Source organism: Dasypus novemcinctus, chromosome 3 (genome assembly GCF_030445035.2).
Source record: "Dasypus novemcinctus isolate mDasNov1 chromosome 3, mDasNov1.1.hap2, whole genome shotgun sequence".
In the NCBI taxonomy this organism is placed as follows: domain Eukaryota; kingdom Metazoa; phylum Chordata; class Mammalia; order Cingulata; family Dasypodidae; genus Dasypus; species Dasypus novemcinctus.
In genome coordinates, this window is record NC_080675.1 from 138,609,947 (window position 1) to 138,635,164 (window position 25,218).

The 25,218-nt window shown below is 37.4% G+C and overlaps 1 protein-coding gene across 11 annotated transcripts in view; it reads right to left on the reverse strand.

The window, feature by feature from the left end:
- CSNK1G1 (casein kinase 1 gamma 1) overlaps positions 1–25,218 on the reverse strand; it is a 193,361-nt gene that overhangs the window by 97,022 nt on the left and 71,121 nt on the right. For all 11 annotated transcript variants that reach the window (XR_011648439.1, XM_058294327.2, XM_058294329.2 and 8 more), the window contains one exon: positions 2,291–2,331. Coding sequence is in view for 10 of the 11 variants with exons in the window: in XM_058294327.2 (XP_058150310.1) it covers positions 2,291–2,331 (41 nt within the window). In the remaining variant the exon portion in view is untranslated. The remainder of the gene's footprint in view (positions 1–2,290; positions 2,332–25,218) is intronic.

Consider the following 25,218-nt stretch of genomic DNA (forward strand, 5'->3'; position numbering starts at 1 on the left):
GACAACGGAGGGGAGGGAAGGGGAGAAGGGGAAGGGAAGAGAAATAAATAAAAAATAATAATAATAAATTCTTTTTAAAAAAAACTTATTTGAAAGAGAAATGAGGTTGAGACACATCATACCTTTAGATGATGTGAAGTCTACTCTTAATTTTTTTTTTTAGGAGGTACCGGGGACTGAACCTGGTACCTCATACATGGGAAGCAGGCACTTAACCACTTGAGGTACATCTGCTCCCCTTTTAATTTTAGTAATTGGCCATAAAAGTCCAATCAAAGTTTAATAAAATGAAAGTTAAATGAAATGGTCAGTCATATCAACAGTATGTTATGTAATTTATCTATTATGGTTAACTAGTGTGACTCCGACAGAAGAAATGTAGATTGAAAGAACTTCCCATAATAGAAAGCCTCTAAAGAAGTCTTGATCAATAAAGGAAGAATAACAAATATAAAATTTTGAGGCTATTTATTAGAGCAGTTGCAGGTTTACAGAAAAATCATGCAGAAAGTATGAGTTCCCATATATCTCCCCTTTTCCCTATTAACATTTTGCATTAACGATACCTTTGTTAAAATGGATGAAACAATACAATTATACTACTAACAATAGTCCATAGTTTACATTAGGGTTCATTCTTTGTGTTATACAGTTTTATGGTCTGTTTTCCTTTAATTTGTAGCAATAGATTAAAGAGTTTTAGGGGCTGATTTTTCCTGTTATTATTATAGACTCAAATAATCAAAGACTATTTCAACTAACCAGAGTATTTAAAGAGAAAAAGTAAAAAGGCAGATGTACTAGAGAACACTTTTACAGAAAAACCAAATTCCTATAAATAAAAGCATATGGTTAATTCTTTGCTATTCAATCTGAGAAAATCTGCAGTTACATGCATGATTTTTCTTCCTGTTCCCATTTCTCCAACAAGAGTTCCAAGTCAACAAACAAAAGGAAATACACGGCTCCCAAGAAGCTACCTACTCTAAGCCCCACCACTTCATGTCCACCTCTTAAGCCAGTCTGTCAATTCTTCATAAGACAACCCTAACTCCTCCACAAACTGCCAAGCAAATGTAATTCATCAGAAAAAAAGATGATCAGCATTAAGTATGACAACATACTTATTTCAACCTGAACTCCTCTGGTTTCCAACTAACAATGCACAAACTAGCTACAAATCCTGGAAATTTACTAAGATTTGGAAGACAAGTATTTACTCAGTTTCACACAAGTTAGAACTAGAAATGATTTTGTGTCAACCTTAAATATGAAATAAAGATATGTTTCTTCTAAAATTATTACTAGTGATCTTCTAAAAAAATTGGATGCTATTTTCAATAACTAGTTTAGCTATGTGTTAGGTTAGTACTGACATAACCAATTTTTTTCCTCTACATCTTTTTTATTTTAATTTCTCTCCCCTTCCCCTCTCCTTCCCCAGTTGTCTGTTCTTCTGTGTCTATTTGCTGCATGTTCTTCTTTGTCCACTTCTGTTGTTGTCAGCGGCACAGGAATCTGTGTTTCTTTTTGTTGCGCCATCTTGCTGTGTCAGTTCTCCGTGGGTGCGGCGCCATTCCTGGGCAGGCTGTACTTTCTTTCCCGCTGGGTGGCTCTCCTTACGGGGCGCACTCCTTGCGCGTGGGGCTCCCCTATGTGGGGACACCCCTGCATGGCACGGCACTCCTTGCTCATATCAGCACTATGCATGGGCCAGCTCCACACGGGTCAAGGAGGCCTGGGGTTTGAAGCGCGGATCTCCCATGTGATAGACTGACGCCCTAACCACTGGGCCAAGTCCACTTCCCTGACATAACCAATTGAAGTCTCTGCTTCTAATGACCACATGCTGTGTTTTTCACACTTGACAGCTTTTAGATGATCAGATTTGATTCTCTACAACTAAATGTATTAATATCTTACATTTAAGAAATGGATCAGTCATGTTGGAGGAAATTTCATCTTTTAAGATAACACTGTGAAATGCATAGAGTTCACAGAATTACTAGTTCTTCCAGTGATTTTTTTCTCTTTTAGCTATTTTTATCAGCTAGTTTTTGATTCATCATTGTTAACACTAAAGTTAGCATCATCTAACTATACAGTAAACAGTATATAGTGATTCAGTACTGTAAAACTGTAGTTGAAGGAAAATAACTATGTGGGATCAGAGGCAAGGAATAAAACAGCGTTAGTATTTTTGTGAATGGTTAACAACTTTTCCCGTAAAAAGATATGTGAGGAAGGAGGGCACCAATACGTAATTACCACACATATAGATTCTACTCACCAGTTTGATTGCTACATATTCATTGGTGTAGAGATTTTTACCTAGGGGAAAAGCAGAATATATGTTTTAGTTACATTTATTTTGGGAAATGCAATGGAAAATACTAGGTTACGAGGTTATGAGAAAGGTCAGATTCCCAATGCTGCTCACATATATGAAACATGATTTACAAGTGAAAAATAAGACTAGAAGAAAAGCAGCTTGAGAATGTGGAAATTAAAGTTAGAAGATTTGTTTAAAAAGAGAGAAAATTTTTTCACTCCCCCCTCCCCTTTTTCAAAATCACAATTTTGTTATTGAACATTTCTCAACTATTAAACCATGAAGCAAACCAAGAAGGAGAAATGCCAAAACTTTAAAGATGCAGGGACTTGAACTCTTGGCACAGTAAACACAAACCCTTATTCTTCTAACTCACTTACAAAGGGGGATTTTATATATATTTTTTGACCTGGTATTTAGTGTCAACTTCAGGGGGCATAAAGGGCAATGTGAAATAAAACCAATTATTGCCCAATCATCCTTTTGGATACATGTTTACCTGTAAGAACATGATTCAGAAAGATGTTCTGACTGTTCATCAAAACTCTCATCTACTATATTTAGCTACATATAAGAAACAGATCTCCATCGAGACAAAACTTTATCATCTCAAAGTTCTTGAAATGATAACGATTCTCCCTCCCAATTTCCCTATTTCTATAAATCGAATCAACATTCTTGTAGACATCTAGACTAATAATATGGAGCGATTAAGATAATAAGGATAAAAGCAATAAGTATCACTTATTAACTCAAATTACATGCTGAGTTCTTTGCTCCCACAAACTCTCTGCCCCCATTAGTCTTTAAAAGGTTGGACTACCTTTTATATACGCTTGTCCTACCATATCCAGATAGACTACTTATATCCTGAGGGTAATCATTTTATCTAATAGTTTTCTCAATGCCCTATGGTTTTTTAAGACCATGTTCTGAACAGACAAGACACTCAAAACTGACTAAAAGTTTTAAATATGTATGGGCTACTTTTTAAATAATACACACAAGTAAATGTTATATACACACAGACAACTATATGTGCTTGGAAAAGGATATAGAAAGATGTACATTTAAGGTGCAAAGATGGCTTTCTTGGTAGCTTTTTTATGTTTATATAACATACCTTGTTTTTATAATTAAAAAAAGAAACTTCATTTTGGGAACAAAAAGCTGCTTGCAATACAAGTTCTCATTTTTACCAAGCTCTAAACAACAGATGGCCCTTTGCAAACGACATTGTTATACTTTTAATATTGCTATCATATTGCTGAATACCTTTATGAGTCAAAGTCAAATTAGGAATTTAGGAATAATTTTTGTCTATAAATACTATAATAGAGGATTCACATGTTGCCAGTAAAACACCTGAGAAACCATTATAAGATGAACAACTTTCTTGAAGGAGCAAAGCAGAAATGTTTTCAATTTATCTATTAATTGCACTAAGCTTCTAAAAGTTAAATTATGTTTCTAATTAATGTTCTGATAATGAGTAAATATTTATATGTTTGTAGGCAGGCACCCTATCCGTTGTGCCAAATCTGCTTCCCTAGAATGCCATCTTAAAGTTTAAAATGAAAGGTTTTTGAGTAGGATAATGATATGATGAGATCTGTGATTAGGAGTAACCACCTGTAAGGCAGTATAAAAGATTAACTAGAAAATGAAGACAGGAGAGGTAGGGAAAACATTTGAATATTTAATATCCATCGTATGCAGATACCTGCATCTAAGATAAATAACATGCTGTTCTCACCACCCACAGACTGTATTTTAGACATTCACATAGGGTCCTGTACATGGTGCTCAAAAATTTGTTAAATAAATCACATAATGTGATGAGTGTTAACATAGAAACATGAGCAAATCTGCTTGGAAGAGGGAGGGTAGAGAGAAGCATCTGAGCACAAGTAGCACATAAGGTGTGCCTTAAAGGATTATAGAGGAGAGATTAAAGGGCATTCCTGATAAAAATATCAATTTCAACAGTGATGTGAAGACACAACAGAAATATCAGCTTTGATTGGAGCACGGAGAGAAAGGGATATGGAGAGAAACAATAAGATGTAAAGCCAGAAAGATCCTCAAGGAAGTGACTGTGAATAATCTTGAATGCGAACTTTTTACCCTGGGGCATGTGCACCCCAAGGATAACGTGGAGGTGTACCAGAGCATTTGTGAACAAAGATACAGAGTAAATAAGACACATTTTTTTTCTGGTTCTTCATTTTTACTTGAAGATTTGGTGAAAATCTTTCTATATTAAAACAAACTATATGATAGAAATTGTAGATTTTTTTTCTTTGAAGAAAAAATGCAAGAGTTCAAAGAAATCCCAGTACTTATGAACTTGCTTCTTCCAGCCAAGTCTGGGCAGGGGGAGGGGCTGACACCTCACCATATTCAGTATGTAGGCTTTATCTTATTTTCCCATGTTCCACTGGGCCACCCATTTTTCACAGTACCTAGTGGCTTGGAGTTGAGAAACTCTCTAATTCAGATTCAACAGATTGTGACCCTCACATCTCCTATAAGAGTAGAAAAGGGTAAATAACCAGGCCATAGCCTGTTAGGGCGGGGATCTAGGGGTCTACCTGCTTCTTACAGAGATAAAGATTTTCAACAAAGCTTCCTATTTCAGCCCCATCTGCGCCCTAATTTCCTGAAGTTCCTGGTGTCTCCAATTCCTGAGCTTATTTCTTTTATAGTACAAAGGGGCCTACTCTTTAGGCACTCAGCTTTCTCCAGCTTGATAAATCAGTTACCTATTAACTATTTGCTTTCAGCTTCTAAAATTTTACTAACTGCATCTACTTTCATCTATTCTCCCATTTTTTGGTTCCTTGTGTGTTTATGCTTTTGTTTAAAAAAATCCCTTGGAAAATAGATGTGGCTCAAGTAGTTGGGCACCCACCTACTTCATGGGAAGTCTGGGTTCAGTCTGATGCCTACTAAAGAAGATAAGTCAGACGGCGAGCTGATGCAATGGGCTGGTGCAGTGAGGTGACACAAAAAAAGATGATGCAATGAAGAGGCACAATGAGGAAACACAATGACAGACACAACAAGCAGGGAGTCAAGATGGCTCGAGCAATTGGGCACCTACCTCCCACATGGGAGGTCCTGGGATCGGTTGCCAGAACCTCCTAAAAAAGGACCACAAGCATACAATAAACAGACACAGAGAGCAGACAATGAGCACAAACAACAAAAGGAGGGGGAGAAATAAAGTAAATCTTTAAAAAATAGCAGGAAAAAATGCTTGCTGAAGTGAACTAAATTGACTTGATAAGTATAGAAAGTTCTTGTGAGAAAGTTCTAGGGCAAGGAAAAAGGAAGGGTAGTTGGGAATGAGATTATGGATAATGCTTAATGCAAATATTGGAGTGTGGGCTTCATTTTTTAGCTTGCTGTGAAACCAACACAGTTCTTCTGCTAAGAGAAAATGCATAATGGGGAAAGTCATGTTTTTAATATTAATCTGGCTCCAGTGTATATGAAGAGAGGAGGGGAATGACTAGAAAGACGAATAGGAAGTATTAAACTGAATATTTAAAGTATAACATCTTTAGTTATACTAAAGGTAGTTATGAGGATTAAATTAGATAGAATATGTCAAAGTAATTTGTAAAACTACAAAGTGCTAGACAAATCTAATTTTTATTCCTTCTATTATTATTGCAGATATGAGGTCATCATTCCTGGAAGGACTAAAAAAAAAAGGATTTATATGTAAGACATTACATATGACTTATACATAAAAACCTTTGAGTTATATATGTAAATGTGGGGGATAAGGAAAAGGGAAGGGTCAAAAACAATGCTCCGAATTAGAGGTGAAAACTAAAAGAGGGTCAGGAACTCTACCATGATGCTTTCCCACAGTTATCATTAAACTTAAAAGTAATAGACAAATTATGAAATGCCTTCCAGCTTTAATTTTCCTATCTACATTAAAGAATAAAATTGCATAAGTATAAAGAATAAATGAGAAAGCCTACATATCACCAAAAAATGGTGGCTAATAGATCACAAAATGCTGGCTTCCTTGTATTTACTTATTTACTCTGGGGCCACGAAAAGAACATGTCACCCTTTAAGGAGCAAACATCCTTATTCCTGAAAGGCAATTGAGGTGACTGGATAATTTTCCTGAGTTATGTCCTGCTCAAATGAATTCCTTTGCCAGGGGAAAAGGCATCATTAAAAGTGAACAGGGCAATACAAAAGGCAGTCATGTGGAAATCTAGACAACGACTCAGCCACTATTCTCAGTGACATACAATGCTCAGAAATTTTGCTCTGGAAGGATTTAATTTAAAAATTAAGGATTAAAGTCTTTGCTTGTTCAAAATGAATGGCTGCTTCAGCTAAAAATAAATAAATTATAAATGTATATAAATAACTGTGAGAAAGGCAGGCAGCTTAATGGATAGAAAAATATCATTGATGAGATGGCACAATCCCAAGTGCTCAAAGCTCTTATTACCTGTTGCACAAAATCCACACTGCTTCACAATCTTTCCCTGGCCATGGACTCTTTTATTGCTAATGGAAAAGAAACTGCATTACAAAGTGGTTTTTGGAGGTTTACATCTATACTCAGCCCTTTCTAAGTGGAAGTCCTGGATATGATGGACCCATAAAACCCACTGCATGCAGACTTCCTGTTTCAGGAAGTCACCTACAGAAACAACATTTACTGTAAGCTTCATCAGACACAGCATTATTTCAAAAAACCTATAGGTCTCAGTTTTCAGAGTCACACTGATAAAGGACATTATACAGCCTTGGGTTCCCAGTTTAGTTAGATCTCCAGCTGTCACATTTTCTTGCCCTAAGGTGAAAGTACTACATTTATAAATTACTGCCTAGAACTTGTAAGAAAAATCCAGTCAAATAAACTTGAAGCAATTAGTAGTTAAACCAAGAAATCACTTCTATGTAAGTTGAGTTGGTTACCATGTCTACAGAGGGCAAAGAGGATAGGCTGGCCTATTGCCTCCATCATCTACACAGCATCTCTTTAAAGGGAAGATAATTAATGGCATTAGAACTTTAAAGAAAAAAGCCAGAGATCATTTTAATTTTTAATAACTTAAAATTATTAGTGTTTTAGCAAACTATGCTGAAGTACGTCCCAAATGGATAGCAATTAACAGGAAGGATAATTTCTGCTTTTGCCAAGTTTATTCAGGGAATTACTTATCAAATATCAGTAAGTAGTTTAGTATAAAAAACTTGTTAAAGTTTGCTTAACACCACTGGTGATGATACTCAGCATGTTTACTATTAACAAAACAATATTACAATATTTTCTAAACTGCAAGACATGACCCATTAGTGGGGTGTGAAATAAGTAAATAAATAAATTCAGTGGGTTCTAACCAACACTTTTTCTTTAAAGAAAAACAAATAGAGCACATCATACTTAGCAAAGGCAAATACTATTTCATGAAAGTTTTTACTGAATCACAATATAATATTTATTTTTGAGTGTATGCCATGGTCAAAAGAAGAGTAATAGCCATCAATAAAAACCTTCTGGAAAGCAGTTTCAATTATTATTATTATTTTTTATTTTAAAGATTTATTTATTTACTCCTCCCCATCCCCATTGTTTGCACTTACTGTCTGTTCTCTGTCTGTTCGCTGTGTGCTGTGTCTGCTCATCCTCTTTTAGAGGCACCAAGAACCTAACCCAGGACCTCCCATGTGAGAGAGAGGCGCCCAATCATTTGAGGAATATCCACTCCCTGCTTGTTGTCTGTTTCACCCTGTTGTGTCATCTCATTGCAAAATCTCGTTGCACAGCTCATTGCACCAGCCCTTCGTGTCAGCTCACTCTCTTGCTTTTATTCTTTAGGAGACACTGGGGACCGAATCTGAACCTCCTATGTGGGAGGCAGGTGCCCAACTGCTTGAGCCCATCTGCTCCCTCAATTATTATTTTTTGAGATGAAAAGCTTTGGTCAGTGGCAGGCCTATTATACCTTTCCTAAACTACTAAATATTATATTCTGATTAATCTCTTAGTAAGAAAAATGAGGGTGTTTCTAGCAACTGAAGATCTAAAGTAAAGCTATGTGGAATGAGGCAGAAGGTAGTAGAGACTAAGGGAAAGAGAGAAGTCATAAGTCATTTATAAATGTATTAAAGCAAAACCTACATCCCATTTGCAATATCTTTACAAAGCAAATGTGTAAAAGTTTCTATGTAATACTGGTAGGTCTAAAACACGGGCCAAATCAGAACAGAAAGCATGATACCTTCCCATACAAAATTGTTGAAGTACTTTTATTTCTGTAAATTTTATTATGCAAAATTTCAAATGAAGATTATGATTTATACAATCATACCCAATTTCAACAACTCAATTATTTTTAAGTGAATGCAAATATTATATAACTTCATCAGTAAATATTTCACTAAGGGTCTCTAATAGATTTGAGGTAATTTTTCAGAATAGATGACTTCCTTGCTATCTGAAGATCTAAGCAATATCACATGGAAAATTAAAAGATCAAATGGAGAGATACAGTGAAGGCAGTCTTGAGAGGGAAATTTATAGCCCTAAACAGCTATATTAAAAGAGAAGAGCAAAACTCAAAGATTTAATAGAACTAGAGAAACTAGAAAAAGAACAGCAAACCAATCCCAAGGCAAGAAAAAGGAAAGAAATAATAAAGATTAGAGCAGAAATGAATTGAATTGAGAGCAAAAAAACAACAGAGAAAATTAACAAAACCAAAAGCTGATTATTTGTGAAGATCTATAAAACTGACTAACTTCTAACTAGAATAACAACAATAACAACAAAAGATCCAAATAAATACGATCAGAAATGAAAGGGGGGAAGTACAAGTGACACCACAATAAAAAGAATCCTAAGAGGATATGAGGAACTGTATGCCAACAAACTAGACAATCTAGATGAAATGGACAAATTCCTAGAAATGCACAAACAGCTACAATGACCCTACAAGAAATACAAGAACTTAACAAACTAAACACATTTAAAGAGACTGAATCCGTCATCCAAAATCTCCCAGCAAAGAAAAGTCCAGGTCTAGATGGCTTCACAGATTAATTCTACCAAAAATTTAGAAAAGAATTAACAACAATCTTGTTTAAACTTTTCCAAAAAATTGAAGAGGGAAACTTACCCAACACGTTTTATGAGGCCAATATAACCCTAATACCATACCCAGATAAAGACACTACAAAAAAAGAAAACGATAGACCAATCTCTCTAATGAACATAGATGCAAAAATTCTCAGCAAAATACTTGCAAATCAAACCCAAAAGCATATCAAAACAACTATACATCACTACCAAGTGGGATTTATTCCTGGTATGTAAGGCTCTTTCAAGGTAAGAAAATCAATCAACATAATACAGCACATTAACAAATTCAAGGCAAAATATCATATGATTATTTCAATTGATGCGGAAAAGATATTCGACAAAATCCAGCATTCTTTTTCAATAAAAACACTTCAAAAATACAGGAACTGAAGGAAAATTTCTCAATATGATAACAGGCATATATGAAAAGCTCCCAGTCAACATTGTACTCAATGGGAAAAGGTTGAAAGCCTTCCCTCTAAGATCGGGAAAAAGACAAGGATGCCCAATTAGACAAGAAAAAAAAAAAAAATTAAAGCCATCCAAATAGGAAAAGAGGAAGTAAAACTCTATTTAGGGATGATATGACCCTTTATTTAAAAAATTCTGAAGTATCCATGACAAAGCTACTTGAGCAAGTAAAAAGAGTCCAGCAAAGTGGTAGGATAAAAGATCAACATATAAAAATTAGTAATGTTTTTATACAGTAGTACTGAATTATCTGAGGAGGAAATCAGAGGGAAAATCCCATTTACGACAGCAACCAAAAAATCTCAAATACCTAGGAATCAATGTAAACAAAGAAATACAGGACCAATATGCAGAAAAATATAAAACAATGCCAAAAGATATCAAAGAAGACCTAAATAAATGGAAAAACAGTCCGTGTTCATGGACTGGAAGGCAAAATATCATGAAGATGTCAATCCTACCCAAAGTGATTTATAGATTTAATGCAATACCAATCAAAATTCCAACAGCCTACTTTACAGAATTAGAAAAAGCAAATACCAAATTCATTTACAAGTGAAAATGCACCAGAATAGCCAAAAGCATTCTAAAAAAGAAAAGCGAGGTGGGAGGACTTTCACTATGACTTGTAAACATATTACAAAACTACAGTGATCAGAACAGCATGGTACTGGCGAAAAGATAGACACATGGATCAGTGGAATAGAACTGAGAGTCCAGAAATAAAACCTCATCTCTATGACCAAATGGTTTTCAACAAACCTACCAAGATCATGTGAATGGGAAAAAAGAGTCACTTCAACAAATGGTATTGGGAGAACTGGATACCTATAACCAAAAGAATGAAAGAGGACCCCTATCTCACTCCCTATACAAGAATCAACACAAAACGGGTCAAAGATGTAAATTAAAAGACAGGACCATAAACCTACCAGAAGGAAATGTAGGGAAATATCTTCAAGACCTTGTAGTAGGTGATCGTTTCTTGGATCTTACACCCATAGCATGCACAACAAAAGAAAACATAGATAAATGGGACCTCCTCAAAATTAAACACTTTTGCAACTCACAGGACTTTGTTTGTCAAAAGGGTGAAAAGGCAGCTTACTCAATGGGAGAATATATTTGGAAATCACAAGTCTGATAAGGGTTTTATATCCAGGATATATAAAAAGATGTTACAATTCAACAATAAAAAGACAAATGACCCAATTAAAAAATGGGGAAAAGATTTGAATAGACATTTGTCCAAAGAAGAACTACAAATGGCAAAAAAAAAAAAAAAAAAAAGACACACATGAAAAAATGCTCAACATCACTAATGATTAGGGAAATGCAAATCAAAACTACAATGAGATATTTCACACGCATAAGAATGGCCACTATTAAAAAGATGGAGAACTACAAGTGTTGGAGATGATGCAGAGAGATAGAACACTTAATTATTGTTGGTAAGAATGCAGAATGGTATAGTTACTGTGGAGGACTGTTTGGCAATTCCTAAAGAAGTTGAATATACACTTACATATGACCCTGCAATGCCACTACTGGGTATATACCCAGAAGAACTGAGAGTAGTGACACGAAGAGACATCTGCATACCTATGTTCATGGCAGCATTATTCACAATTGCCAAAACTTGGAAACAATCAGGTGTCCATCCACCAACAAAGAGAGAAACAAATTGTGGTATAGTCACACGATGGAATATTATGCAGTTGTAAGAAGAAATGAAGTCATAAAGCATATGACAACATGAATGAACCTGGAATACATTATGCTGAGCGAAGGAAGACAGACACAAAAGGAAAATTACTGTATGATTATGTTACTATGAACCAAATATAGTGTAACATATATTAGATTTTTTAAAATTTCATATGTATCTAGTACATTTAATTGAGAATTGTATGTTTTTATTTTAAAAAAAGATCAAATGGAGTCCCCACGGAAATGGAGAAGGTGACAGTACCAGTGAGACATTTAGGCCATCCAGAAAACTGGCTGTAATTCTGACACAGTAGCATTTGTGCTAATTTCTGGTTGGAAGGGTGACAACATGCTGGAGCAAAGTGCTCACATACTTTAGTTCAAGGAATGGAAGGGTATCCATAAGGATGACAAAGACAGTAGAACCATGCTGCTTAAAGCTCTAGTTTATATCTTCCTACCTATTCTTTCATCTGGCAAGCCCCTGCATCTGCCCTTCCAGGATGTCTACAACATCAGTGGTATTGGGACTGTCCCTATGGGCAGACTAGTGTACCCAAACCGGGCATGGTGGTCAAGTTTGCTCCACCCAACATTACAATGGAAGTGAAATCTGTTGAAATGCACCATGAAATACTGAGTAAAGGACTTCCTGAGGACAATGTGGGCTTCAATATCAAGTACATGTCTGTAAATGATGTTTGTTGTGGCACTGTGGCTGGTGACTGGAAAAATGCCTCACCAATGGAAGAAGACAGCTTTACTGCTCAGATGATTATCCTGGACCATCCAGGCTAAATCAGTACTAGCTATACACCTATGTTGGATTGTCACACAGCTTATATTGCTTGCAAGTTTAGTGAATTGAAGGAGAAGACCGATCACTATTTTGGGAAGAAAATGGAAGATGGCCTCAAATCCTTGAAATGTGGTGTTGCTCCATCATTGATATATTCTTGGGAAGCCCATATTAGCTGAGGGCTTTTCTATCCTCCTCTGAGTTATTTCACTGTTTCTGATATGAGACAAAGTTGCTGTGGGTGTCATTGGGGCAGTGAAGAAGAAAGCTGCTGAAGCTGGCAAGGTCATCAAGTCTGCCCAGACAGATTATTGTTCATACTCCCTGCCATTCCAATTAGTAGCAGAAGAATGGTCTCAGAACTGCTTTTCTTAATTGACCATAGCAAATGACTGGTTAATGATAACAAAAAAATAGTAAAACCTTCAAAGGAAAGAAATGTTTTGTGGACCATTTTTTTTCTTTTGTGTAGCAGGATTAGTTTTTTAAATACTTTAAAAACGGAAACAACTTGATCAAAATTCCATCACAGAATTTTGAGACCAATTAAAAAAAAGTTTAGTGAAGAAAAAAAAAGATAAAATAATTTAAAGTGGATTATAAAGCAGCAAGTTTTCTAAAGAAAATATTGAATCCGGTAGTATGAATAGTTGCACTACACCAACTAAGTGATGCTTTTTATGTAGGGTTATTCTGCCCAGGTGCTCTGGTCTGTGTAGTCTGTCTCTTCGTGCTATCAGTCCTATCAGTAATCACCTCTTGATATATGTAATGCCCTTCTCATTTTATGTTTCTAGAATAAGAAAAAACAAAAAATCATGTTAGAAATATGTATAAAGTAGAAATATACAGGCTTCTCAGAAACTTTTTATTTTTCTTATTTTGGTTTGTTTCCTGGTTCTCAGTTTTCTTCCAGAAATCTGGGACTTGTTAAGACAAATGAAACCATATGAAGTTTTATATGAGCATGGTTAAAAATTTCAGCAAACATATGTGAAATTCCAATTTATATTAATATTAATTCATCCATTATAAATTTCTTGTGGAAAAAAACACCATGTTTAGTGTAGACTATTCTATCTTTTTTATTTTTCAGTAACTAATATAGAACACAAAATTTCCAACTGTAACTACATTCAAGTGTACAGTAGAGTAGTATTAATTATATTTCGAGTGTTGTGTTGCACCATCATCAATATCTACTATTTCTCCCTTCTCATTTCCTCAAATAGAAACTACTCACTAACTAAGCTATTATTCCATCTCCCCTTACCTCCTCCCTAGCCGACTCTGCACCCATCCCTCCCTGCCTCTGGTAATCTACAAACCACTACCTGCCTCTGGAAGGTTTGGTTCTTCTAGGTGTTTCATATAACCAAGACCATATAATGGAAGAACTTCTAGGGAAGATGGTATAGTAGGGAGCTCCAGGACTTACTCCTCCTCCAAGAACAGCTACCGCACAGGCAGAAATTGTCAAGCCAGAGGCACATTGTTCAGCATTGTGGGAAGAGCAAGATGAAGAGACTGAGAAGATGTGGTTAAAAAAAAAAAAAGTAATGTTCTGTGGCAGCAATTGGTGCCTATTCTCCACTCTCAAGGAGAGTTGCCTTGAGTCCAGGCCCTGAGTGGCTGTTGCAGATGGATAGGTAGACACCCTCAACCCCAGCAAAAAGGGTGTGGGGCATGACAGAGAACTGATCATGGCTTTCAATCAGTGAATGAGATCATTGGGTCCCGGTGATGAGCAGTTGTTTTAATCCACCCTGGACAGGAAATGCTGTGGCCATTGTTTCAACCCTACCTCCAAAATGGGTGGAGCCAGTAGAGGTTTAAAGATACACTGCCTCCTTAGGGCTTCCCTTCAGTTTGCTGAAGAGTGCCATCAGCTAGGTAAGCCAGGAAAGCACAGTTCCAGAGAGCCAATGAAAAGACTTTTTGGCATCATTCCTGACCCTCTCTCTCCAGGGTCCTTTGGAAATGGCTGGTGGCCCCTTCATGGGCTTTTTTGACTGGGAAATACTGGCTTGGGAAAGTCTTCTCTGGTTAACTCTTCTCCCAGAATTTGCTCTTCAGCAAAAGCAACTACAGGCAACAAAAAGGGTAGGAGCAGAGATTAGAGACAAAACAAAAACAAAAAGAACAGATTAAGTTTCCCAGAAAAGGAATAGAGGAAAGGAAGCTTTCTACTGGAGATGAAGAAAGGATAAAAATAAGTAAAATCAGAAAGGAGAAGGCGTCATTACTTCTCCCCACAGAAATAAAAGGATCATAACAGGATACCATGAAAACCTGTATGCCAACAAATGAGAAGACTTAGATGAAATGGACAAATTTCTAGAAACCCACAAAAAACCCACATCAACTCTAGAAGAAATAAAAGACCTAAACAGAACAATTAAAAGAAAAGAGACTGATTCAGTCATCAAAAACCTTCCAACAGGGGAGTGGATGTGGCTCAAGCAGTTGAACATCCACCTCCCAAATGGGAGGCCCAGGTTTGTTTCCCAGTGCCTCCTAAAGAAAAAAACAAAAATAGACAACAAGCAAAAACAATGAGCAGGTAGCCACCTGGGGCAGAGGGGGGGTGGGGAACCTTCTGTATTAGTCAGCCAAAAGGATTAGAAACTTACAGTCAGAAGGCCCTAAATAGTCCAACTCAAGGTACCATAAGAGGCAATTTCTCACCCAAAGTCATTTGCCATGTGTTGAAGCAAGATGGCGGATGATGTCTGCAAGGGTTCAGCTTTCCTTCTTCCTCTTAAAGTTCCATAGTCCCAGCCTCTTCCAATCTCAGCTGCAGGCTGGCGAAAGGCTCTTCTCTCAGGGCTTCTCAGCTTCTCTGCTCTCTTCAGCTGCAAATTATCAGGCTCATGTCTCTTCCCGGGGCCTCTGTCCTGTCTGGGGAGCTGTCTCTCTTCCTCTGTTTTCTTCTTCATATATCTCCTTCCATGTTCTTGACTGACCATCTGTTTATACAGCCCAAGGGGGTGGGGACACAACCCTGCACACACTAATGATGCAGTCAAATCAAAACCCTAATCTTCATTTAATAAAGTAAAAATGAAAACTATGAATTTAATACAATCAAAAGGGTATCACGCCAGAGGAACAGACCAGTTTACATAATCAATATCTCCTTTCGGAATTCATAAATAATATCAAACTGTCATACCTTCCAACCAAGAAAAGCCTAGGAGTAGATGGCTCCACAGGTGTCCAATCATTAAAAGAACAATACAAATCTTGCTCAAACTCTTCCAAAAAAATTCAAGAGGATGGTACACTACCTCATTCTATAAAGCCAGTATTACTGTAATACCAAAGCAAGATAAAGATACCACAAGCAAAGAAAATTACATACTAATTTTTGGTGGTGATGAATGCACTGAACTATGATTATACTAGAAGCCACTGATTATACACTTTGAAAAGATAGTATGGTATGAAAATATATCTCAATAAAACTGTTTTTAAAAAGTAAACAGAACCTGGAAAAGAAAAAAATAAGAGGACATTCATATGTGATGTAAGGCAGGGATACAAGCCAAGGAAACCCATGAATCACCAGCAGCCAGGACCACAGAGTTAAAGGCTTTGAGGAGAAAGCATTATCTTGCTGATACTTCTATTTTGGGCTTCTTCTAGCCTCAAAATCATGAGCCAATAAATTCCTATTATTTAAGCAGAAAAGAAAAAAAAAATTACAGCCTCATTTCTCTGACATAGATGCAAAACTCAACAAAATACTTACAAATCGAAATCGAACAGCACATTACAGAATTATACACAAAGTACTTTAAAGTATAGAAGTGTCCAATTTATCTATTTTTTCTTTTGTGGTTCATGCTTTGGGTGTAAGGTTTAAGAAATGCCTATCTACTACAAGATCTTGTATAAGTTTCCGTAAATTATCTTTGAGGAGTTTTATGGTCCTGACTTTTATGTTTAGGTCTTTGATCTATTTTGAGTTGATTCTTGCATAAGGAAATGAGATAGAGGCTCTCTTTCATTCTTTTGGATATGGATATACAGTTCTTCCAGCACCATTTGTTAAAGAAACCATTCTGCAGGCATATAAAAAATCAGGGGAAGCGGATGTGGCTCAAGCAGTTGGGTACCTGCCTACCTCAAGGAGGTCCTGGGTTCGGTTTCCGGTGCCTTCTAAAGAAGATGAGCAGATAGCAAGCTGACACGACAGGCCAAAGTGGTGAACAGACACAACAAAATGATGCAACAAAGAGACACAACAAGGAAACACAATGAAAGACATAACAAGCAAGGAGTGGAGGTGGCTAAAGCCATTGGGCATATCTCTCCCACATAGGATGGCTAGGCTTCACTTCCTACTGCCTCCTAAAAAGAAAACGAGGGAAGCTCATGTGACTCAACCAACTGGGCTCCCATCTACCATATAGGAGGTCCAGGGTTGGGTGCCCAGGGCCTCCTGATGAAGGCAAGTTGGCCTGTGTGATGAGCTAGCCCATGTGGAGTGCTGGCCCATGTGGAGTACTGTCCCACACAGGAGTGCTGGCCCATGTGGAGAGCTGGCACAGCAAGATGACGCAACAAAAAGAGACACAGAGGAAAGAGAATAAGAGATGCAGAACAGGGAGCTGAGGTGGCCAAGAGAATGACTGCCTCTCCCCCACCCCAGAAGGTCCCAGAATTGGTTCCCGGAGCTGCTTAATGGGAATACAAACAGACACAGAAGAACACACAGTGAATGGACACAGGGAACAGACAATGGGGGGAGGGGGGAGATATAAATAAATAAATAGATAAATAAATTAATCAATTAAAAAAAAAAAAAGGCACACAACGAAAAGACACAGGTACCAAGTGCAAACAAGGGTGTTTCTGTGTATGGTACATAAAAAAAATGAAATCTTAAAAAAAAAATCTGTTGACTATAGAAAAGTAAGGGTCTATTTCTGAACTCTCAATCTGAGTCCACTGAACAATGCTGTCTATCTTTAAGACAATACCATGCTGTTTTGACCACTGTAGCTTTAGAATACACTTAAAGATGAGGAAGCATGAGTCCTCCAACTACACTCTTCTCTTTTTGGATGTTTTTGTCTACTCAGGACACCTTTCTCTTCCAAATAAATTGGGTAATTGACTTTTCAACTTCTGTAAAGTAGGCTGTTGGAATTTTGATTGGTATTGCGTTGTATCTATAAATCAGTTTCGGAAGAAGTGACATCTTCATGATGTTTAGTCTTCTAATCCATGAACATGGATGGCATCCTGTCCACTACTTGAAGATTTCTGTTTTTGTTTTTTATAATGGCCATTATGTAAGGCTTGAAATGATATCTCATTTCTGTATTTTCCTAATAGTTAATGATGTTGAGAGCATCTTTTCATGTGCTTTTTGGCCATGTGCATTTCCTCTTTGAAAAATGTCTAGTCAAATCTTTTGCTCATTTTTAAATTCCGTTGTCCTTTTTTTTTTTAAGATTGATTGATTGATTGATTTCCCCTCTCCCCGACACCCCGATTTGTCTGTTTTCTGTGTCTATTTGCTGCATCTTCTTTGTCTGCTTCTGTTGTTGTCAGCGGCACGGGAATCGGTGTTTCTTTTTGTTGCATAATCTTGTGTCAGCGCTCCTTGTGTGTGGCACCATTCCTGGGCAGGCTGCACTTTCTTTCGCGCTGGGCAGCTCTCCTTACGGGGCTCACTCCTTGCGCGTGGGGCTCCCCTACGCGCGGGACACCCCTGCGTGGCACGGCACTCCTTGCGTGCATCAGCACTGTGCATAGGCCAGCTGCACACAGGTCAAGGAGGCCCGGGATTTGAACCGCGGACCTCCCATGTGGTAGACGGATGCCCTAATCACTGAGCCAAGTCTGCCGTCCAATTGTGCTGTCTTTTTATCATTGAGTTGTATTATCTCTTTCTAAAACATGGATATTAAACCACTATCAGACATGTGGTTTCCAAATATTTTCTCCCATTGAGCATGCTACCTTTTTACTTCACAAAGCCTTTTGAAAAGCAAACGTTTTTAATTTTGAAGAGATCCCACATATCTATTTTTCTTCCAGGTGCTTACGATTTCGGTATAAGGTTTAAGAAACTACCATGGGAAGTGGATGTGGCTCAAGCAATTGGGCGTCTCCCTCCCATACAGGAGGGCCAGGCTTCGGTTCCCAGTGTCTCCTAAAAAGAAGATGAGGGAAGTGGATGTGGCTCAACCAATTGGGCTCCGTCTACCATGTGGGAGGTCCAGGGTTCAATTCCAGGGGTTTCCTGGTGGAGGCAAGCTGGTCCACACCGTGAGCTGTCCCATGTGGAGTGCTGGCCCGTGCAGGAGTACTGGCCTGCAAGGAGAGCTGTACAGCAAGATAACTCAATAAAAAGAGACACAGAATAGAGACAATGAGAGATGCAGCAGACCAGGGAACTGAGGTGGCACAGGAGAGTGAGTGCCTCTCTCCTACTCTAGAGGGTCCCAGGATCAGTTCCCGATGCCACCTAAAGAGAAGACAACCAGGTACAGAAGAACACACAGCAAATGGACAGAGAGCAGACAATGGGCAGGGGGGAGGGTGGTGAGGAATAAATATTTTTTTTAAAGAAACTACCATCTACCACAAGATCTTCAACATGTTTACCTACATTTTTTCCCTAGGCATTTTATGGTTCTAGCTTTTATATTTAGGTCCTTGATACATTTTGAGTTAATTTTTGTATAAGATGTGAGATATAGGTCCCCTTTCTTTTAGCTATAGATATCCAGTTCTCCCAGTATCATTTGTTGAATAGACTGTTCTAGCACAGCAGGGTAGACTGGACAGACTTGTAAAAATCACTTGGCTGTATATGCTAGGTTCTATTACTGAACTGATCATTCAGTTTGGTCAATATATCTACTTTTATGTCAGTACCATGCTGTTTTTACCACTGTAGCTAAGCAAAATGCTTTACTACTATTATTATTTTTAGGAGGTCCCTGGTATTGAACCTGGGGCCTCATACATGGGAAGCAGGTGCATAACTACTGAGCTACACCCACTCCCAGAACAATATGCTTTAAAATAAGTAAGTGTGAATTCTCCAACTCCATTCTTCATTTTAAAGATATTTTTGGCTTTTCGGGGCCATTGATCCTTCCAAATAAATTTGATAACGGTCTAGTCCATTTCTGTAAAAAAGGCTGTTAGAACTTTTATTAGGATTGTGTTGAATCTCTAAATCAGTTTACAAAGAACTGACAAATTAACAATATTTAATCTTTCAACCATGTACATGGGATTGTTTTATTTTTAACAATGATTTTTACTTTTCTGAATACAGGTGCTTTGTGTCCTGGGTTAAATTTATTCCTAAATATTTTATTCCCTACCAAAAATGGAACTTTTTCCCTGACTTCCTCCTCAGATTGCTCAATAGCAGTATAGAGCAACACTACTTATTTCTGTGTATTAATCTTGTACCCTACCACTTTGCTGAACTCATCTATTAGTTCTAGTAGCTTTGCTGTGGATTTTTTGAGATTTTTCTAGATACAGGATCATTTCACCAGCGAACAGCTAAAGTTTTACTTATTCCTTTCCTATCTGGGTACATTTTATTTCTGTTTCTTGCTTAATTGCTCCAGCTAGAACTTCTAGCACAATACTGAATAACAGTGGTAACAATGGGCATCCTTGTCTTGTTCCTGAACTCAGCAGGAAAGCTTTCAGTCTTTCACCATCGAAAACAATGTTAGCTGTGGGTTTTTCAAATATGCACTTTACCATGTTGAGAAAATTTCCTTCTATTCCTATCTTTTGGAGTGTTTTTTTTTTTTTAACAAGAAGGGATGCTGTATTTTGTCAAATGCCTTTTCTATGCTAATTGAGAGGATTATGTGAATTTTTCTTTTTCAATTAATTAATGTGGTATATTACACTGATTTTCTTGTGTTGAACCACCTTTGCATACCTAGGATAAAACCCACTTGATCATGGCGTATAATTCTTTTAATGTGCTTTTGGACTTAATTAGCAATTAGCTTGTTAAGGAGTGTTGCATCTATATACATTAGAGAAATTGGTCTGTAATATTCTCTTTTTGTGGTATCTTTATCTGACTTTGGTATTAGGGTAATGTTGGCTTCATAGAATGAGCTTGGTAGCATTCTCTCTTGTTCAATTTTTTGGAAGAGTTTGAGCATGACTAGTATTAAATCTACTTTGAAAAATAGTAGAATTCATATGTGAAGATATCTGGTCCTGGGCTTTTCATTTCTCATGGGCATTTTTTCTTCTGAAAAATACATTTTATTGATATATATTTAAAAAGCATACAATTCAACCAAAGTGTACAATAAATAGTATGTGGCATAATCACATTGTTGTGCCTTTATCACTTCAATCATTATTAGAGCATTTTCATTATTTCAATAATAACAACAATAAACAAAAAAGAAAATTCCTCACCTCTCAATCTCTCTATACTTTCCCTGCAATACACAGCAGTTGTTCACACCATCTTCTTATCATTTCTCTTTCATTTCTGTGGGGTCAGTGGTAATGTAACCTCTCTCACTTTTGATTTTATGTATTTGCATCTTCTCTCTTTTTACCTTTGTCAATCTACCTAAGAGTTTGTGAATTTTGTTTATCTTCTCCAAGAACCAATTTTTGGTTTTGTTAATTGCTGATTCTATTTTTTTTCTCTCAATTTCATTTATTTCTTCTCTCATCTTTGTTATTTTTTTCCTTCTACTTGGTTTAGGATTAGTTTGCTGTTCTTTTTCGAATTCTTCCAGGTGTGCAGTTTGGTCTTCAATTTTAGCTCTTTATATTAAAATGTATTTTTAATTTCATCCATTGTGTGTTTCATTTCCATTAGTTCTGTCCCTCTTCTTTGCAGGCTTTCAAACTGTTGTTTATGCTCACTCAGTGTCTTCTTAATATCCTTTATCTCTTTAGCTATATGTTCCTTCAACCTTGAACTGATGGGAGAATGTATATATATGTGCCTGGGGATGGGGCGTGTGAGAAAACCAATCATCAATATCTAATATGGGAAAGTGGACTTGGCCCAATGGATAGGGCGTCCGCCTACCACGTGGGAGGTCCAAGGTTCAAACCCCGGGCCTCCTTGACCCGTGTGGAGCTAGCCCATGCACAGTGCTGATGCGCGCAAGGAGTGCTGTGCCACACAGGGGTGTCCCCTGTGGAGGGGAGCCCCACGTGCAAGGAGTGCACCCCATAAGGAGAGCCGCCCAGCGCAAAAGAAAGTGCAGCCTGCCCAAGAATGGCACCACACACACGGAGAGCTGACACAAGATGACGCAACAAAAAGAAACACAGATTCCCGGTTCCGTTGATAAGGTCCATTCCACACAGCGAATGGACACAGAGAAGAGACAACTGGTGTGTGGGGGGGTGGGGATAAATAAATAATAAATCTTAAAAAAAAAAAAAAAAAAGGAGACAGATCTGGGTGCTGCTGACAAGAATACAAGTGGACACAGAAGAACACACAGCAAATGGACACAGAGAGGAGACAACTGTGGGGGAAGGGGAGAGAGAAATATATACATATATATATATCTACTATGGAGAGCATGTATGTATGTGATTGTGGATAGTGTGAGAAAATCAGTAAACATTATCTAATATTGAAAAAGAATCAAGAAGTAATGATATTTAGAAGTAAGGAGGGATCTAGAGAGCATGGATAAAAGAGCTGAAATAGGTTACTTGTAGGGATTAGAATCTAAGGGTAAAATAGGACACAAATGTGTTTCATTTTAATTATGTGTTACAGAAGCTTTGGCCTTTACAATCCATGTCATATGGGTTATCTTAATTAAACAAATTATGAAATACATACTTAACATATATCTACATCAACCTTTTGCTCTAGTAACCCTATCTCAGAAAATAATTGGATAATTTGGCTTGACATCATTTGCTTTATGAGAGCCCACTATAGCTAAGAGTAAGCTCCACTTCCTTTGATAAGAGTTTTGCTTTTTTCTAGAACATTATGACCATAAATTCAGATTGTTTTCTCCTTAGGATGTATGGTGATATCAAGGAAATATTGATTCTTAGCTCCTCCTCACAGCCAGATCTTCCTATATACTGCTGTTGCTTATAACCATTCTAGTTTTGTACTGCAGCTCAACAATACCAAACCAGTTCAGCAAGTATGGAAACTTTGTAGTTAAATTCTGATTAACTACCCAACATATCAATGAATAATTCTGCAAGTACCATATATGTGATGTTTCTAAAATTACCATATTAACATATGACACAGACTGTGGATCAGTGAATGTGGTATAAAAACTATTCCCTCATACAGTTTTTTAATGGATTATGCTATTGACAGAAATAAACAATTCCTCAAGATCTGGTAAAGTTGTTTAACCTCAACAAATTTTTCTTGAATTAGAACCAATAGGGTGTTGAAATTTCAGTGCAATTACAAAAATAATTCAAACTACAATACTACTAGGAAAAAGAATTTTACATGCATCTGTGATTGTTCCAAGAAATTTATAATGCGTTTTATCTGGGTTTATAATTTTAAATTTAATTCCTCCACAAAATGCTGTGGAGACAAATCAAAGGCTATGATCTGTCACACATCTGTAAAATGGGAATATAAACATCCTTTACTGAGGGAGAAAAATATATTCTCTCAGATTTGCAACTTACTTTTTTTTTCAAGATTTATTTATTTTTCTCCCTCCCCGCCCCCAACCCCCCTGTTGTCTGCTCTCTGTGTCCATTCGCTGTGTGTTCTTCTGTGACCACTTCTATCCTTACCAGCGGCACTGGGAATCTGTGTTTCTTTTTGCTGCGTCATCTTGTTGTGTCAGCTTTCCATGTGTGTGGTGCCATTCCTGGGCAGGCTGCATTTCCTTTCGTGCTGGGTGGTTCTCCTTACAGGATGCACTCTTTGCACATGGGGCTCCCCTATATGGGGGGACACCCCTGCATAGCAGGGCACTCCTCACACACATCAGTACTGTGCATGGGCCAGCTCCACACGGGTCAAGGAGGCCCGGGGCTTGAACCGCGGACCACCCATGTGGTAGGCAGACACCCTATCCTTGGGACCAAGTCTGCTTCCTGCAACTTACTTTTAAATAGTTCATACTTAAATACGTATCTCAAAAGAGATGATCCATACATGTCAAAATATTAACAACAGGTATATCCAGGAAACAGTATATTATGACTATTCACCACCATTCTATTCTTTTTACTTTTCTGTAACATGGAAAATTTTCCTTACAAAGTTGGGAAAATTAAAACAAAAATTTAAAAACTTATTTACACAAACCAAGAGGCTCACTAAGTATAAAGCACTGAATTAGGTAGTTGTATACATTATTGGAATTATATCTTCATAACAAATATATAAAAAAGGCATTATTATCCTCATCTCACAGAGAAAGAAAATAATGATACGACTTCTAAAATTTGTTATATTTTGTTCTAACCATAGAACTTAAAAGCTATAGTTTTTATTAGGAACTTTAACATTACAAAAGCTGGGTTTTATCTTGCTATTATAGACCCAGTTTCATTAAGTTAAAATGCTAAGTAACATTTGATTGTACAATGCCTTCACTTTTTAACCAGAGGAGAAACATTTCAAAATTTTACATTTCATCTTAAATCCGTAATTTTTTGGATGAATGATTTTCAACTTTTTTTTTTTAAAGCAGCAGAACCATGTCTTTCAACCAAAATCTTACATGAAAACTTGATATATAAAAGAGAGAACATGGAGAGTACTGCCTGACCATTTTTTGTTTCCCATTTCTGTGTAGTGGGAAATAGAGGCTCCAAGGCTTGGTGAGCTATAGTATGAAACCAACTGCTTTTCGTAATCTACGTCTGTAAATCAAGGATCACAGCTGTCAAAAACAGAATTGCCTGGTAGAAGTTAAAGTTACAAATTCCATTTTCAGTTCATGAGTGACAGTTCAGTAATTCAGATAAAGAAAAAATAATATAGGGACCATATGTGGCTCAAGTGGATGAGCTCCTACCTCCCACATGGGAGGTCCTGGGTTTAGTTCCTGATGCCTCCTGAAAAAAAACAAACAACAAGCAAAACAAATTAAAAAACCAGCTCAGGGAAGCAGATGAGGCTCCATGGTTAGGCACCAGCTTCTCACATATGAGGTCTGGGATTCAATCCCTGGTCCCTGGTCCCTAAAATAATAATAATAATAATAATAATAATAATAATAATAATAATAATAGAGAAGTTGTCTTGCACACCCAGCTTTAGTCATAGAAAGAAGTGTCTTATTTTAGAAGCCAGGAAGGAGTGTATCACAGGAGAGGCTGCTACTCTTAGCCAATTTATCATTGTCAGAAACTTCCTTCTGTGCTAATGTAGTTTTGCATATTCCATCAGATACCAAAGAAGGAAAAGTGCAAAGAGGTCAATTCTTGGGCTTCCATTTTCTCGTTTGCAAGTAAAAACATCTTTAACCCTATCCCACTTCATATGGATATTACAAAGATTAAAATTATATGCGGGAAACGGACTTGGCCCAGTGGTTAGGGCGTCCGTCTACCACATGGGAGGTCCGTGGTTCAAACCCCGGGCCTCCTTGACCCATGTGGAGCTGGCCCATGCGCAGTGCTGATGCGAGCAAGGAGTGCTGTGCCACACAAGGGTGTCCCCCGCGTAGCGGAGCCCCACGCGCAAGGAGTGCGCCCATAAGGAGAGCCGCCCAGCGTGAAAAGAAAGTGCAGCCCGCCCAGGAATAGTGCCGCCCACATTTCCCATGTCGCTGA